The 12070-nt window shown below is 56.2% G+C and overlaps 1 protein-coding gene across 1 annotated transcript; it reads right to left on the bottom strand.

The window, feature by feature from the left end:
• Positions 1-1286: 1286 nt before the first annotated feature.
• SNX20 (sorting nexin 20) lies at positions 1287-9932 on the bottom strand. The gene is made up of 4 exons (XM_012642613.1): positions 9875-9932; positions 6349-6487; positions 4746-4897; positions 1287-3304 (listed from the first exon to the last, which is right to left on the bottom strand). Exons 2-4 carry the CDS (start codon positions 6476-6478, stop codon positions 2639-2641), a joined length of 948 nt encoding a protein of 315 aa, XP_012498067.1. The 5' UTR covers positions 6479-6487; positions 9875-9932; the 3' UTR covers positions 1287-2638.
• Between the last annotated feature and the right edge of the window lie 2138 nt (positions 9933-12070).

Here is a 12070-nt window from a genome sequence, read left to right as displayed (position 1 = left end):
GGTTGGGGCTGGGGCTGTCACTCTTGCTAAAATGCAGATTCTGATTCAGCGGGTCTGGGATGGGGCCTGAAATTCCACATTTCTAACAAGCCCCCCACCCGGCCCCAATCATGGAGGGCGGGGAGTCCTCACCGCTCCTGTGTGCCCGGCTTTGAGAGGTCAGGGGAAGAGGGTCTGGTTCCAGCTGCCACCACTCTAAAGTCCCCTGGAAGAAAGGACTAGTACAGGTGGTGAGGGAGAGGGCCCAGGCAAACAGGAAAGTGGGGTACCCTGGTGGGGCTGCAGTGACCCCCCCAGGAAAGCTTCCTGGAGGAAAAGACTCAAGGAATTCAAGGACTTGTCCCAGGAACCCAAGAAACGAGTGGGTCTCTGACTTCAGCAGCAAAAAGGAAATGCCAGGAGGGGCTGGCCGTGGGGAGCCAGCCCAGGCCATCGGCACGCACGGCCAGAAGAAACTCCAGCGGCCCCGCAGGCCAAGGCTGCGGCAGCGCTGGGGAGTGCAGCACTGCGTGTCATCAGGAAGGGGCCAGGTGGGAGTCTGGAAGCTTCCCTCGTGGCCAGTCCCCTTTCAGGAAGCCGGCGTAAGTCCCTTACCTGTGTGCTATGTGGGGACCACCTGTCTTCAGAGGTACCGATGGCGAGTCCCCCATAGGATTTTGTAGGTCCCTTCTACCCCAAATAGGTATTTTCTCTCTGTGTGTGGACCACACATACACACACACACACACACGCACATTTTGAGATGCGCATTTTTTCATATGCTAGCCCCTCTGAACTCAACGGTACCTTACACTCCTACTGGCCTGGGTCAGCGTTGACTTCCCTCAGAGAGAATCTACGTTTGCAGTGCCAGGCACCTGGAACGCCTCTACCTGAGACCACTAAACACGACCCCTCCACCTGTGGAATCTCGGGCCACACGGCACACAAACACGGTGAGCATCTGCTTGCAGTTCAGATTCTCAGAGCAGATTCCCACCCTCCACCCAGCGCCAAGTTTAATTCGTGCAAATTTTCCCAATGTCCCCTTCTGCAGGACAGTTTTATCGGTGTTAACCTTCACATTGGGGGCCTAACTCTTTGGTTTCCCAGCTTTCCTGGAATTTCCCGTCACACTCCTCATGCTGAGCGGTTTTTCTTTCTTAGCAAATATTTGGTGCATCTTACAGTTGATGGCATTTTAGATTTGATGAAATCACTTGTAAAATCAGCAGGATCAGCTTCACCATTACAAATAGAGTCACAGCTCTTTAATTTTTTTCATTTAACATTTTAATTTTCCACATATCCAGCTTTTCAATAAATCCAGTATCTCTACTTGAAGCATCTTTCCCTTGGAGTGAGCTGAGAGACTTGAGGGGTAACTTTGTCGGAAGACAGTCTGTCTCTAGCCTCCAGGACGGAGCCTGGTGGGGCTGCTATGGTTGTGACCACAAGGGGTCACTGTGGAACACATTCTGGGGCAGCCTGGCGCCTGCTTGTTCAGGGCTGCGGTGATCCCTTGCTGGGCTGGATTCCGCCCCTTAGGGTGCCCCACATTGTGGTTCCCAAGTCACAGTCCGCTTAGTTCACACTAATAAGCTCACCCTGATGCCTGAGTCTTCACGGGCTTAGAGCTTCAGACACACTGGGCCAAACCAGCTTGTGCCATCAGCTCCAAGCCCTGTGTTGAATCTCGGTCACTGGTCCAGACCCCCCTCCACTCTGGGTCCATGGTGTCCTTTCCTGACAGCAGAGCCCCGTCAAGGGCACCCTAATCCATCAGAGAGGTTCTAAGAACCCTGACCCTCAAAAGAGGAGGTGCTGAGGATTCAGTCTCTTCTCTGCCCACAGGACCCATTGAGTATCCTGCTTTGCCTCCCTCCAGGGCTGTGTCTACGTGACCCCAGGAAGCCATGCCACCTTATGTAATGAAAATCCTCCCTCCCGCCCGGCAGTGTGTGATGTCATCCTAGCCAGAGAAATAGTCGGTAACTTCCCTCGCTGAAAACGCCTGCGTCATAAAATCTTATGGCGTTGTTGCTTCCTAGCCCAGGGTCCTCCTACCCTGCAAAGGATGACACACAACTCCTATTGCGGGTGACTGTGTGCCGGGGAGAGGCTGTTCTTGAGGGGCAATAGACGAGCTTTTGTTTTGCTGCGTTGGGTCTACATGCTAAAGAGGAAGAGCTAGAATATTGGGATGATACTAGGATAATGCGTGGAAATACTTGTCAACAACACTGAGACAGGAGGAACAGGGAGGAGACTCAGGACAGCTGGAGAGAGCTGTCTACAAGGAACGGGTTAAGCTTCGTGTATATCGTGCAACGCAAACCTCTCCTCCAGCTTCTCACAGAAACACTGGTGAGGTCGGTATTCCTCTCCAGTGTTCTGGCAGCTGGGTCTGTGGCTTTGTGATGAAGTGGCCCTGGTATCAAGGGGGACAAGGACACGGCGGAGGCTTCCAAGGAGTCCCAGGAGCACCTCTGTTCCATACAGATGGGGAAATAACGGGCCAGATGAGGGGGCTGTCCAAAGTCACCCAGCAACATAGAGTCCCCAGAGCCTCTTCCCATTAAAAATGAACCCCAAACAACCCCCTGAGCAAGGGTGACCCCAAATCTGCAGCTTCCCTGGAGAGGACCACACTGGTGCCTCACAGATACTCTCGGACGGCAAGTTCCTTCAGGGTGACGCCGCGGTGGGTGGGCCTCCGGAGCTGGGTCTCCTCCAGCTTCCTCTGCAGAGACACGAAGTCCCTGCCCAGCACGTAGGCCAGGCTGACCATGGCGTCCAGCAGCGGCACGTAGTAGCGGTGGCCCTCCCGGGCCTGCAGGCGCTGCAGGGCCCTCTCGCCCGCCGAGAAGGCCTCGGCTGGGCGCTCCAGGTCGCGGTGGCACACCAGCATGGCGCAGAGGGCCGGGACCACCGCCACGGGGCAGTGGGCCGTCAGCTTCTCCTGCAGGGGCACCACGCGCACCAGGATGTCCAGGGCCCTGGTGTACTGGCCGGCCCGCAGGCAGCCGAAGGCCTCGCTCAGCTCAGGCCGCGTGAGGAAGTCCACGAACTCGCGCGAGCGGCGCACGCAGCGGATGGCGTAGAGCAGGCCCAGGTACTCCCTGAGCGCCAGCTTGCGCTCGCAGATCATCTCCTCCGTGAAGTTCCCCAGCAGGTGCTTCTTGGGGAAGACCACGTCTTCGATCTCTTCGCTGAAGGTCTTGAGGAGGGCTTTCTGGAGCTTCTCGAAGTCCGAATAGCGTCGTTCCAGGACAGCCTTGTTGCTGTCGAAGCTGCCTGTCTGGATGACGACGATTTGGTACATCTAGGGCACAAGGAGAGAGAGCTTTTGACTACGCCCTGACGGTGCGCTTTCGCCGGCATCGAGGGCCCCGGCAAATGAAAATAACAATGGCGATCTAAAGCGTACCCCGAAAGGGGGTCATCCTTAGGTGCGATTCTGTTTTAAATCACCGTCAGCATCGGCTGAGCTACGAAGGCCAGTCGTGAGAAGGGTCAACCCTGGAGCAGCAGACACAGTGACATGGGGAGAGAAAGGGCACAGGAATCTGCCGTGCAAAGGCCTGGGGGCTGTCTTGGCTCTACATCCTCAGAACGGGGTGGGGGGGCTCCCTTTTCTGTACTGGGGTGCTTGGATCACAGCTGTGTTTTCCAAGGTAGAACACTTGGGAGTTGCTTTTAGCTACTATACAACGTCATTTGGGTACACTGGCAATGATGTGATGTAGTAAGAGAATTACTCCTTTGCAATCCTCTCCAAGAGAATCCTGCTTATGGACACACACTTGGGAGCCAGACCGCCTGGGTTATAACTCCAGCCCCACTATGGCCTAAGCTGTGTGGTCTTAGATCGGTAATTTGACCTCTCTGAGCCTCAGTTTTCTCATCCTAAAGCCAGGATAGGCGTAGTACCTACCTGACTGGGGGAGGAGTAAATGAGCTAATGCACCGAACCCCGTGGAACCGCGCCCCCCGTGCAGTTGGCACGCAGCGGCAGCCGTCGTTATTATCCTGGTCCCAGGCAAGTGAAGAAGCAGCACTGGGCGGGGGCGGGGGTGCTCTTTGCAGGCTTTGACATCTCCTTATCACAGGCTGAAATCCCAACCTGGCAGAGAGAGCGGTCCCCGCGCCCAGCGCTTTCCCCAGCTGGAATTTAATACGGCACGGGGCTCTCCTTGTGTTGACTTTCCCCTCTATGCCGGCTCACGTGGCGTCCTTGAATTGACTTTTATAATGACTTTTCTTTATGCCGTGTGATATTGGTTTTCCATTTGGGGTGTTATCTCTTTGAAATAAATGTATTTAGTGTTTTTAAAAATTGATCAATTTAAAGAAAAAAATAAGTAAATAGTAATTATAAATGATACCGGGATATGGCAAAATGGATGAAGAAAGGACACAGCTGACTAACATCTGATAACGTGGGATGAAGCTGGGTCATTTCCAGCTTTGCGCAGTGGCAGTATCGTAGCCAAGGAGGTTTATCCGAGGCACGATTATTGCTAATCGAAACCGGGTTACTTCCTTCTTAGGATCCGGGAGCGGGACTCACACGGCTCTGATCCTCCCAGGACCTAGCACGGTGCTGGGTGCAAAATCTTGCTTTCTGCCCATTCTCTGCAGAAGAGCTCTGTGAGTTAGAGTCAACCCATTTCATGGCTGGGAAAGCCGAGGCCCGGTGAGACTTGCCCAGGGCCAGAAAGGAGGCGGGGAAGGGGTTCCGTCATTTCCCAATCTCTGCTTACCACGAACTTGGAGACTTTTCTCTCCTCGATGCGGGCCGAAGCGATCTCAAAGAGCAGTTTGACGTGCTTCCAGCGGCGTTTCTCGTTCCGCCAGTAGTCTTGCAGCTCCCGCGTGGTCATGCTGCAGTTGGAGCTCGGGCCGCCGTGGGCATCTGCAAGGACAGCACCCTTGAGGATGTGCACCGGGTCAGTGCGCTTTAGCGGCGAGGGCTCGGGGGGACGGCTGGGTCTGGCTGGGGTGGAACATCGGAATTCCAGAAGAGTGGTGGAGAGCACCTCCCCCACCCTGCCACTGGGGCGTCCGCCAGACCTCTGTGCCCAGCCCGGCTGAACCCACCCTGCCACTGACAGCCTCAAACAGCCCGTCGGCCCCCGCGGTTTCTGGGCCGTGAGATGCAGAGTGGGCACGTTGGGCTGTGCACGGCCTGCGGATTGGCCGTGGTGAAACCCTGAGCTCCCGACAGGCGGGGAATGTGGCGTGTCTACCCTTGCGCTCCCTGCGGGCTGCATGGCTGTCGCCGGGACTCCTTGCTGGCACAGGGAGCCGTGAGGATGCTGTGCCCCAGCCGCAGCCGGGCCGGCCCCTCCTAACCTCTCATCTCACTTCCCACAAGCCGTAATTCTTCTCGAACATGCCCCTCCTCTGCCTCGAGTCTAAACCTCCCGGAAAACCACAGTATTTCTTCAACCTCACTTGAGCTCTGCACCATCTGAGAAGTTTGAGAAAGCTTCGGATCCTTCCCCACCAAAACTGCGCAACCACTTCTGCACTTTGTCCCGGGGTCTGCACCCCAGGGGCTCTCTCCGGGGTGTCCTTCGAGACCCAGCCCCACGTCACCTCGCCTGCCACTCGGCATTAGCGTAAGAGCCCCTGCCTCTCTCCGACAGCCTTTCGCGTGGCACGTCTGGCTGTTTCTCTCCGATCTGTTTCCCTGCCACGCTGGAGGGCCAGAGCAGTGTTCGATTAGCTCCTGTGTCCTCGGTGCCCTGCACAGGGCGAGGAACAGAGCAGCGTCCCATAGGTACATCTTGAGTGATTGTAAGAAGAGATCTGCTCCAGGAGATGGCGCTATAGCAGATGCCATCGTGCCCAGTGCCGGGCCACGCGCTCTTGGCGCTCACTGTTGCTGAACGTGCCACTGGCTTCCTACTGGAAGCAGCTACGTCTCTCACCCCGAGGGCCTCTTCAGGCCACAGCCGCATGCTCAGGAGCATCCCTCAGCAGATGCAGGACAGGACCGGCGGGTGACAGCCTGGCTTCCTCGCCCTGAGGACAGGACAACTCTGAGATGTGTTCCCTGCAGTCACCCAGAGGACCCGCTGGAACTGTGTCTCAGTCACCTACAGCGGTCATCTGTTCTCTGACCCTACACTGCGTCCTGCCCTTCCCTCCCTCACTCTTTCGCTTCCCTGTCATGCCTCCTCGCGTCATCTCCCAGGTAAGCACCTTGCACCAAGTTCTTGTCTCAGTGTCGGCTTCGGGGGAACAGAACTGGAGCGAACTTCCCAGCTCTCTTGTTGCATCCATTAAAGTGACCCATATCTGTACTTCAGATGTCTTCAAACCTCTTTCCCCCTGACCAGCCTCGCGCCTCAAGCCTACCTAAGTGTCCTTCAGGTCCTGGACGTGGGAGGTCTGGGCCAGTCGCTGGCGCTTCCTGCTCGGTCCTTGCGGTGTCCTGGGTTGTGGGTCCCGTCCAGCCGGGGTTCCCAGGATGCTCCGCACTCGCCATGCTCCGAGGCTGCCAGAGGCGCAAGAGAGGACAGTGAGTGCCCACCCGTGCCGGGGTTCCTGGCGGGTCCTGGGGCGCCTCGGATCCACGTCATAGCCCCTGCCGTTATCACACCCCGCTGCTGAGCCCGCCACTTCCCGCCCAGATGCCCGACTGACTGCCAGATCCCAGACTGGCTCTGCCCCTCTGCGGTACAGGTGGCTCCAGGGCAGGGCAGATCCTTCTCTCGGCCTCATGACCTTATGGTGTCGAGTTGCTCTGCATTTTAAATGAGGTGATTTCAAGCAAAAGTAATGGCTTTAGTGATTGCTTGGGAGAAAGATGCTGGCTTGTCCAGGTAGATGTCCTGAGACTGAATTTTAAGCGACACGTGTGAATGACATGTCAGCGTCCAGAGCAGTGGACACCGGTGTGTGTCTTCTGTCTAGCTGCAAAATTTACTAATGGCTTTGCATCCCCACTTCATCCCATCCGGGTTCTTCGCGCCCTGGAATGAACACCCGCAGAAATCCGTCCTTACCACCAAGTGACAAGTGAGGGTACTGAGGTCAGCCCGAGGTCATGCAGCTGATGCAGCTGGCAAGTTTAACGCACGAAGCTGGATTGGTCTCAAACGTGTGCAATGTGCTGTCCGTGTAGCCTGCACTTGACACACACTCTCTCGCTCACTCTGACCGCTGTCCGCGACAGGGACAGTTTTCATCTCCCTTTATGATAAGGGAACTGGGACGCGGCGTTGCCTGACACCAGGAGCCAGCGCGTGCTGGGCGGGACACATGCCCAGGCTGGCCTGATTCAGAACCGTCTCCCTGCGCCCAGGGGCACGCAGGGCGGAAAGCAGGCCGACGGGGACCGACCCACGTGGTCAGTCTGTCTGTGACCCAGGAAAGTGAACGAGGTGGCCTGGTAGCAGGCAGGGTATTTCGCTTCTCTGTGCCTCAGTTTCCTATAAGTCGGGCATAATAACAGGACCCATGTCGGCAAGGCTGGTGCGAGGATGAAGTTGGGCAGACTCTGCAAAGCATTAGCGCAGGCCCCGCCCACACCAGACCCTGTGTAACAGCCCCTGTTTTTAGTGTCTGCAAGCGCTAGATTCTTTGAGAAATACTGGTGAAATGAATGACTCTAAATTAAGGTAGAAGGTGGAATCGAATTACAAATGTTCGAAAGGGACAATTAAAGCATTAGCTGAGACGCAGTGAGTAGCTGGTGTATGCACCACTTGGGCACAGAAATTCAAAATAAGGAGGGTGCAAGTGACTTCGCCTCTTTCCTTAGGGGACCTGAGGGGGCTGCCAGTGGACCACAGAGGCAGAGCTGGGACTTGAACTCTGGTCTGTTGGGGTCCAGGCCCTGGGTCTGCATCTCTAGGCTAACTGTGGCCTAGAGAGAGGGGAAGCCACTGCTGCCCCATCGCCCCCTGCTGTGTCCCAGAGCTGGCCTGAGCCCGCCCTCTGCTCCAGGGGTGAGAGGCTCCCGGAGTCGGCCTGGCCTGGGCAGAGGTGAGGCCCGCTGCGGCCGGGAGCCCATGCTTCGGCGGAAGGGCTCGCGGTGTTGGGTGCAGGGAACCTGGGCCTCCTCCGGGGGGCTTTGTAGAGCTGTCTACCGGGTAGCCCTCAGGGACCCTCCATCCGACTTTGCCTTTTACAGATGGGCAAACTGAGGCACAGAGCAGGGCCATGGCTGGCCCAGGGCTGCCCGTGCTTGAGCACACTACAGCTTGCAGACTTCACTTATCTCTCCCCCTCGGGGGGTCAGGGGACATTGACTTCCATCCTGACCATCGGTGAGTCTTAGGCAAGTTATTTAATATCTCTAGGCCTCAGTTTCCCCACCTGAAAAGAGTGGCCATGAGCCCCGTCCTGATGGTAAGAAGATGAGTGGCCAGGGATGAATTTCCTACGTCCTGGTAGGTGCCCAAGCAAGATGGGGGGGCCACGTGCTCTCTTAGCTAACAGACTCTTGGTGGCAGGCGTTCTTGGGGGCGCGGTGCTTCCTGTGGGCACTCCTGTGCACTTGCCTCAGTCAGCTCATCTGTAAAATGGGTGATGGCGAGTGGCATTGGCCTCAACGGCCCCAGCCCTTCCAGCTCTGCTTTTGTGATCAGGCAGCTGCTCCCAGGTCAGAAGCAGGGCACCATTTGCCCAGAGACCCTGTAACGCCCCAGAAATGTTGCCTTGGCTGAACACTCTGGTAAAGACCTGGGAAAGCTCATCATGAAAACAGGGCTTGGAATAAAAATTCAAGTCAGCAGCCAAAGCCAGCTCCCTTACGTTTGCTCTTAGGCGTCTAACTGGGAGTCACCCATTTAAAAAAGAATGGGAAGGACAGAGTCTTGCATTGGTGCATCCATGGGGTCGTGGGCAATTTCCTGTATCTCTCCAGGCCTCAGTGTCCTCATCTGTGAAATGGAAAGGCAATCCCATCTCTCTAAAAGCTCTTTGGCGAGAGCCACATAGGAGCTTCTGTGGGCCCTTCCCTCTCCCCCTAAACCCTCTATAGCAAAGATTTCTAGACTTTACAACAAAACACTGCAAGTGCTGGTGCTGCTGTCTGGGGGGCTTGTTCTCGGCCCAGAGGACAGAGCAGCTTCTCAGCCCCTGCACCCTCCAGCCCTGTGCCTGGACAGGCTTCCTCCTCCTCCTTGTCTCCCAGGTGCCCTGACCCTCCCCTCTCTCTCAGAGCCGCCCGCCACGTCCAGGCCTCCTTCTGAGGGGCACACAGGGCCACCTGCAGAGCCCACGCCGCCTTTCTGAGGGGGTCGCAGGGGACTTCCCACGGGGAACGAGTCTCCAGCAGAGTGAAATAAAGCACTGCTCCCCCCTCCCCGGGAGACAGAGATCCCGGGACAGTGGCTGCGTGGCTGCCTCTGGAGGGGAAAGGGTGGGCACTCGCCTAGCCGCCTGGCCGCGGGCAGGCGCGCCCAACCTGGGCGTGCGTCAGAATCCCCTGTCGAGGAGGGATGGGGGTGCCAGGGCTTGTTCGAAAGCAGATTTCCTGGCTCCCCACACAAGAGAGTCCCATCTAACAGGTCGAGGGGGTGCACAGGCCCTGGGTTCTGCATTTTCCACACGTTTCCCAGGGCTGGGCTGGGGCGGGGGTTCCCTGACGCCACTTTTTGAGAAACACAAGCGTGGTGACTTGTTCCCCAGGCCCACGGAAAATCAGAGACGTAACCCCCACCAGACATACAAGTGTCTGGCGTTCTGAAAGGAGTCGAGGCGGTGAGGGCCTGGGAGCTGTCCCCGTGTGCCAGCGAGAGCCCCCACACAGAGGCCGTCTCCAGCACTTGCCCGTCCCGCCCTGCCCCCAACAGGTCCCCAGGGACAGTCCCAGGAGGAGAGGACTCAGGCCACAGCAGGCAGAGGCCAGCTGAGCTTGGGATCAAACACTGACCTGAGGGCTCTGGGTGCCGTGTGAGTCCAGGGGTCCAGGCAGGGAGTCACATCGCCCCTTCCGGTTCTCTGCTCCAAGCTCCGGCGACGAGCTCAGCGGCTGCCGTTCCGCTAAGTTCCTGTTTGAAAACAGGAAATGGGCTGTGTGACCTGCCGCCGAGTGCCCCAGCCCATTGGCCGGCGAGACGTGGTACAGAGAGTGAAACTGTGCCCACATCTTCTTCCGCAGCCCCGCAGCGCAGGGCGGGGCAGGATGGGGCAGCGCGGGGCCAGCCTGGGCGGCCTACCCGGCCTCACTCTCCTGTCAGCCTTACTGCAGCCCGGCTGTCCTTCCAGAGTCCCCTTCAGCCTCTGGCGTTCAGACATTAGCTCCCAAAGCCCTCTAACATCCACTGTTCTACTCTGTGGGCCAGCCATGGTGAGAGCCATTATGCCCCATTAACAGATGGGAAAACTGAGGCCTGGATCACAGAGCCGCTGGGACACAGAGCCAGCGCCTGGCACGGAAGGGCAGTGGGGTAGAATCACAGTTCCATCCGGTGCCTTTTCTCTGGGCAAAGCTGCAAACCAGCCATCACCAGCAGAAAGCACCAGGGAAGCTAGGACCCGGGGCAGTGGTGTGATTCGCGGCCACCAGCATTTGTGGCCTTGAGGGCAAGAGGCTGGAATAGGACAAAAACGTAGGGCCTCACTGGCTCCCCCAGAGGTTTACCATGTGCCTCCCCCCGCCACGACTGCCCTGCTGCCCGTTGGAGGGAGTCGCAGTCCTGGTAGGGGGTCCCCTTCCACTTTCCTGACAGACCCATCACCTGCGAATCGACCCCTGCACAACTGAGTTTCATTTTGCTTATTTTTGAATTTTATGTAAATGGAGCCGTCACACCGCGTGTACTCTCTAGTGTCTGCTTCTTTCAGTCGACATTTATGCGTGCAAGATTCACCGACGTTTTCTTTTGCGTGTGTATGGCTGGAGTTGCTGTATTCCCCGTGTCGTGTTGCTGCTTTATTTGAATCCATCACTATTTTTGCTTTGGCTATTGATGCACATTTGGGTTGTTCCTGGGACAGTGTCATGGTCAGCGCTGCTGGTCATACACTTACACGTCTGCTCAAGTCCATGTAGTTACCTGAGGGAAAATTCTGGGTCTTGGAGAACGGGTAGCTTCCACTGTGCTAATTATGCCAAACTGTTTTCCAGGGCGACTGCGCCATTTTGCATTCCCGCTGGTGTCCTGCAGGAGTTCCAGGTGGCACCTTCCCTCCTACATTTGATATGCTCGGTATTTTTTAATGTGGCCATTCGAATGTGTGCGCAGTGGTGGCTCATCGTGGTTTTAAGTTGCGTTTCCCTAGTAACTAATGAAGTGGAGCATCTTTTCATGGGCCTGTTTGCCATCCTTATACCATCTTCAGTGAAGGGTCTGTTCAAGTCCACTGCCGTTTTTAACTGGATTATTTTTCAGTGGTTTGTGGGTGTTTTTTATGTATTCGTTTGGATGCATGTGCTTCTCAGTAGCCTTCTCCACCCTGTGGTTTGCACTGGTACTCTCTCAATGGGGTCTTGCAATGAATACAAGTGGCCAACTTTATTTTATTTTATATTATATTATCTTATTGTATTTTGTAAGACAGAGTCTCACTCTGTCACCCAGGCTAGAGTGCCATGGTGTTAGCCTCGCTCACAGCAACCTCAAACTCCTGGGCTCAAGAGATCCTCCTGCCTCAGCCTCCTGAGTAGCTGGGACTACAGGCACATGCTACCCCACACCCGGCTAATTTTCCTATTTTTTGTAGAGATAGGGTCTCACTCTTGCTCAGGTAGGGTTTGAACTCCTGAGCTCAAGCAGTCCTCCTGCCTCGGCCTCCCACAGTGCTGGGACTACAGGCGAGAGCCACCGCGCCCGGCCAACAAGTGGCCAACGTTAAAGTGTCCGACTATACCAATCTTTTCTTTCATAGCTAGTGTCATACTTTGAGGTCCTGGAGATTTCTCTTGTATTTGCTTCTGCAACAAGCTCACAGGCCACTGTGAGGCTTCAGATGGAGTAAGAGGTGCAATTAGAACAATGCTGTTTGATGCTGTCCAAGTGCTGGCAATCCTCGCTATTCTACAACCTTTGCAGTTTGCCCGTCTCACTGGGGGCTCTAGAATACACCCGATCACCCATTGGCTTTGTTTATTGAATTGGCCACCCAG

The sequence above is a fragment of the Propithecus coquereli genome, unplaced genomic scaffold (assembly GCF_000956105.1).
Source record: "Propithecus coquereli isolate 6110/MARCELLA unplaced genomic scaffold, Pcoq_1.0 Scaffold180, whole genome shotgun sequence".
NCBI classification, from domain to species: domain Eukaryota; kingdom Metazoa; phylum Chordata; class Mammalia; order Primates; family Indriidae; genus Propithecus; species Propithecus coquereli.
The sequence above is the reverse complement of the archived record's forward strand: the minus strand, read 5'-3'. Positions and strand labels throughout refer to the sequence as shown.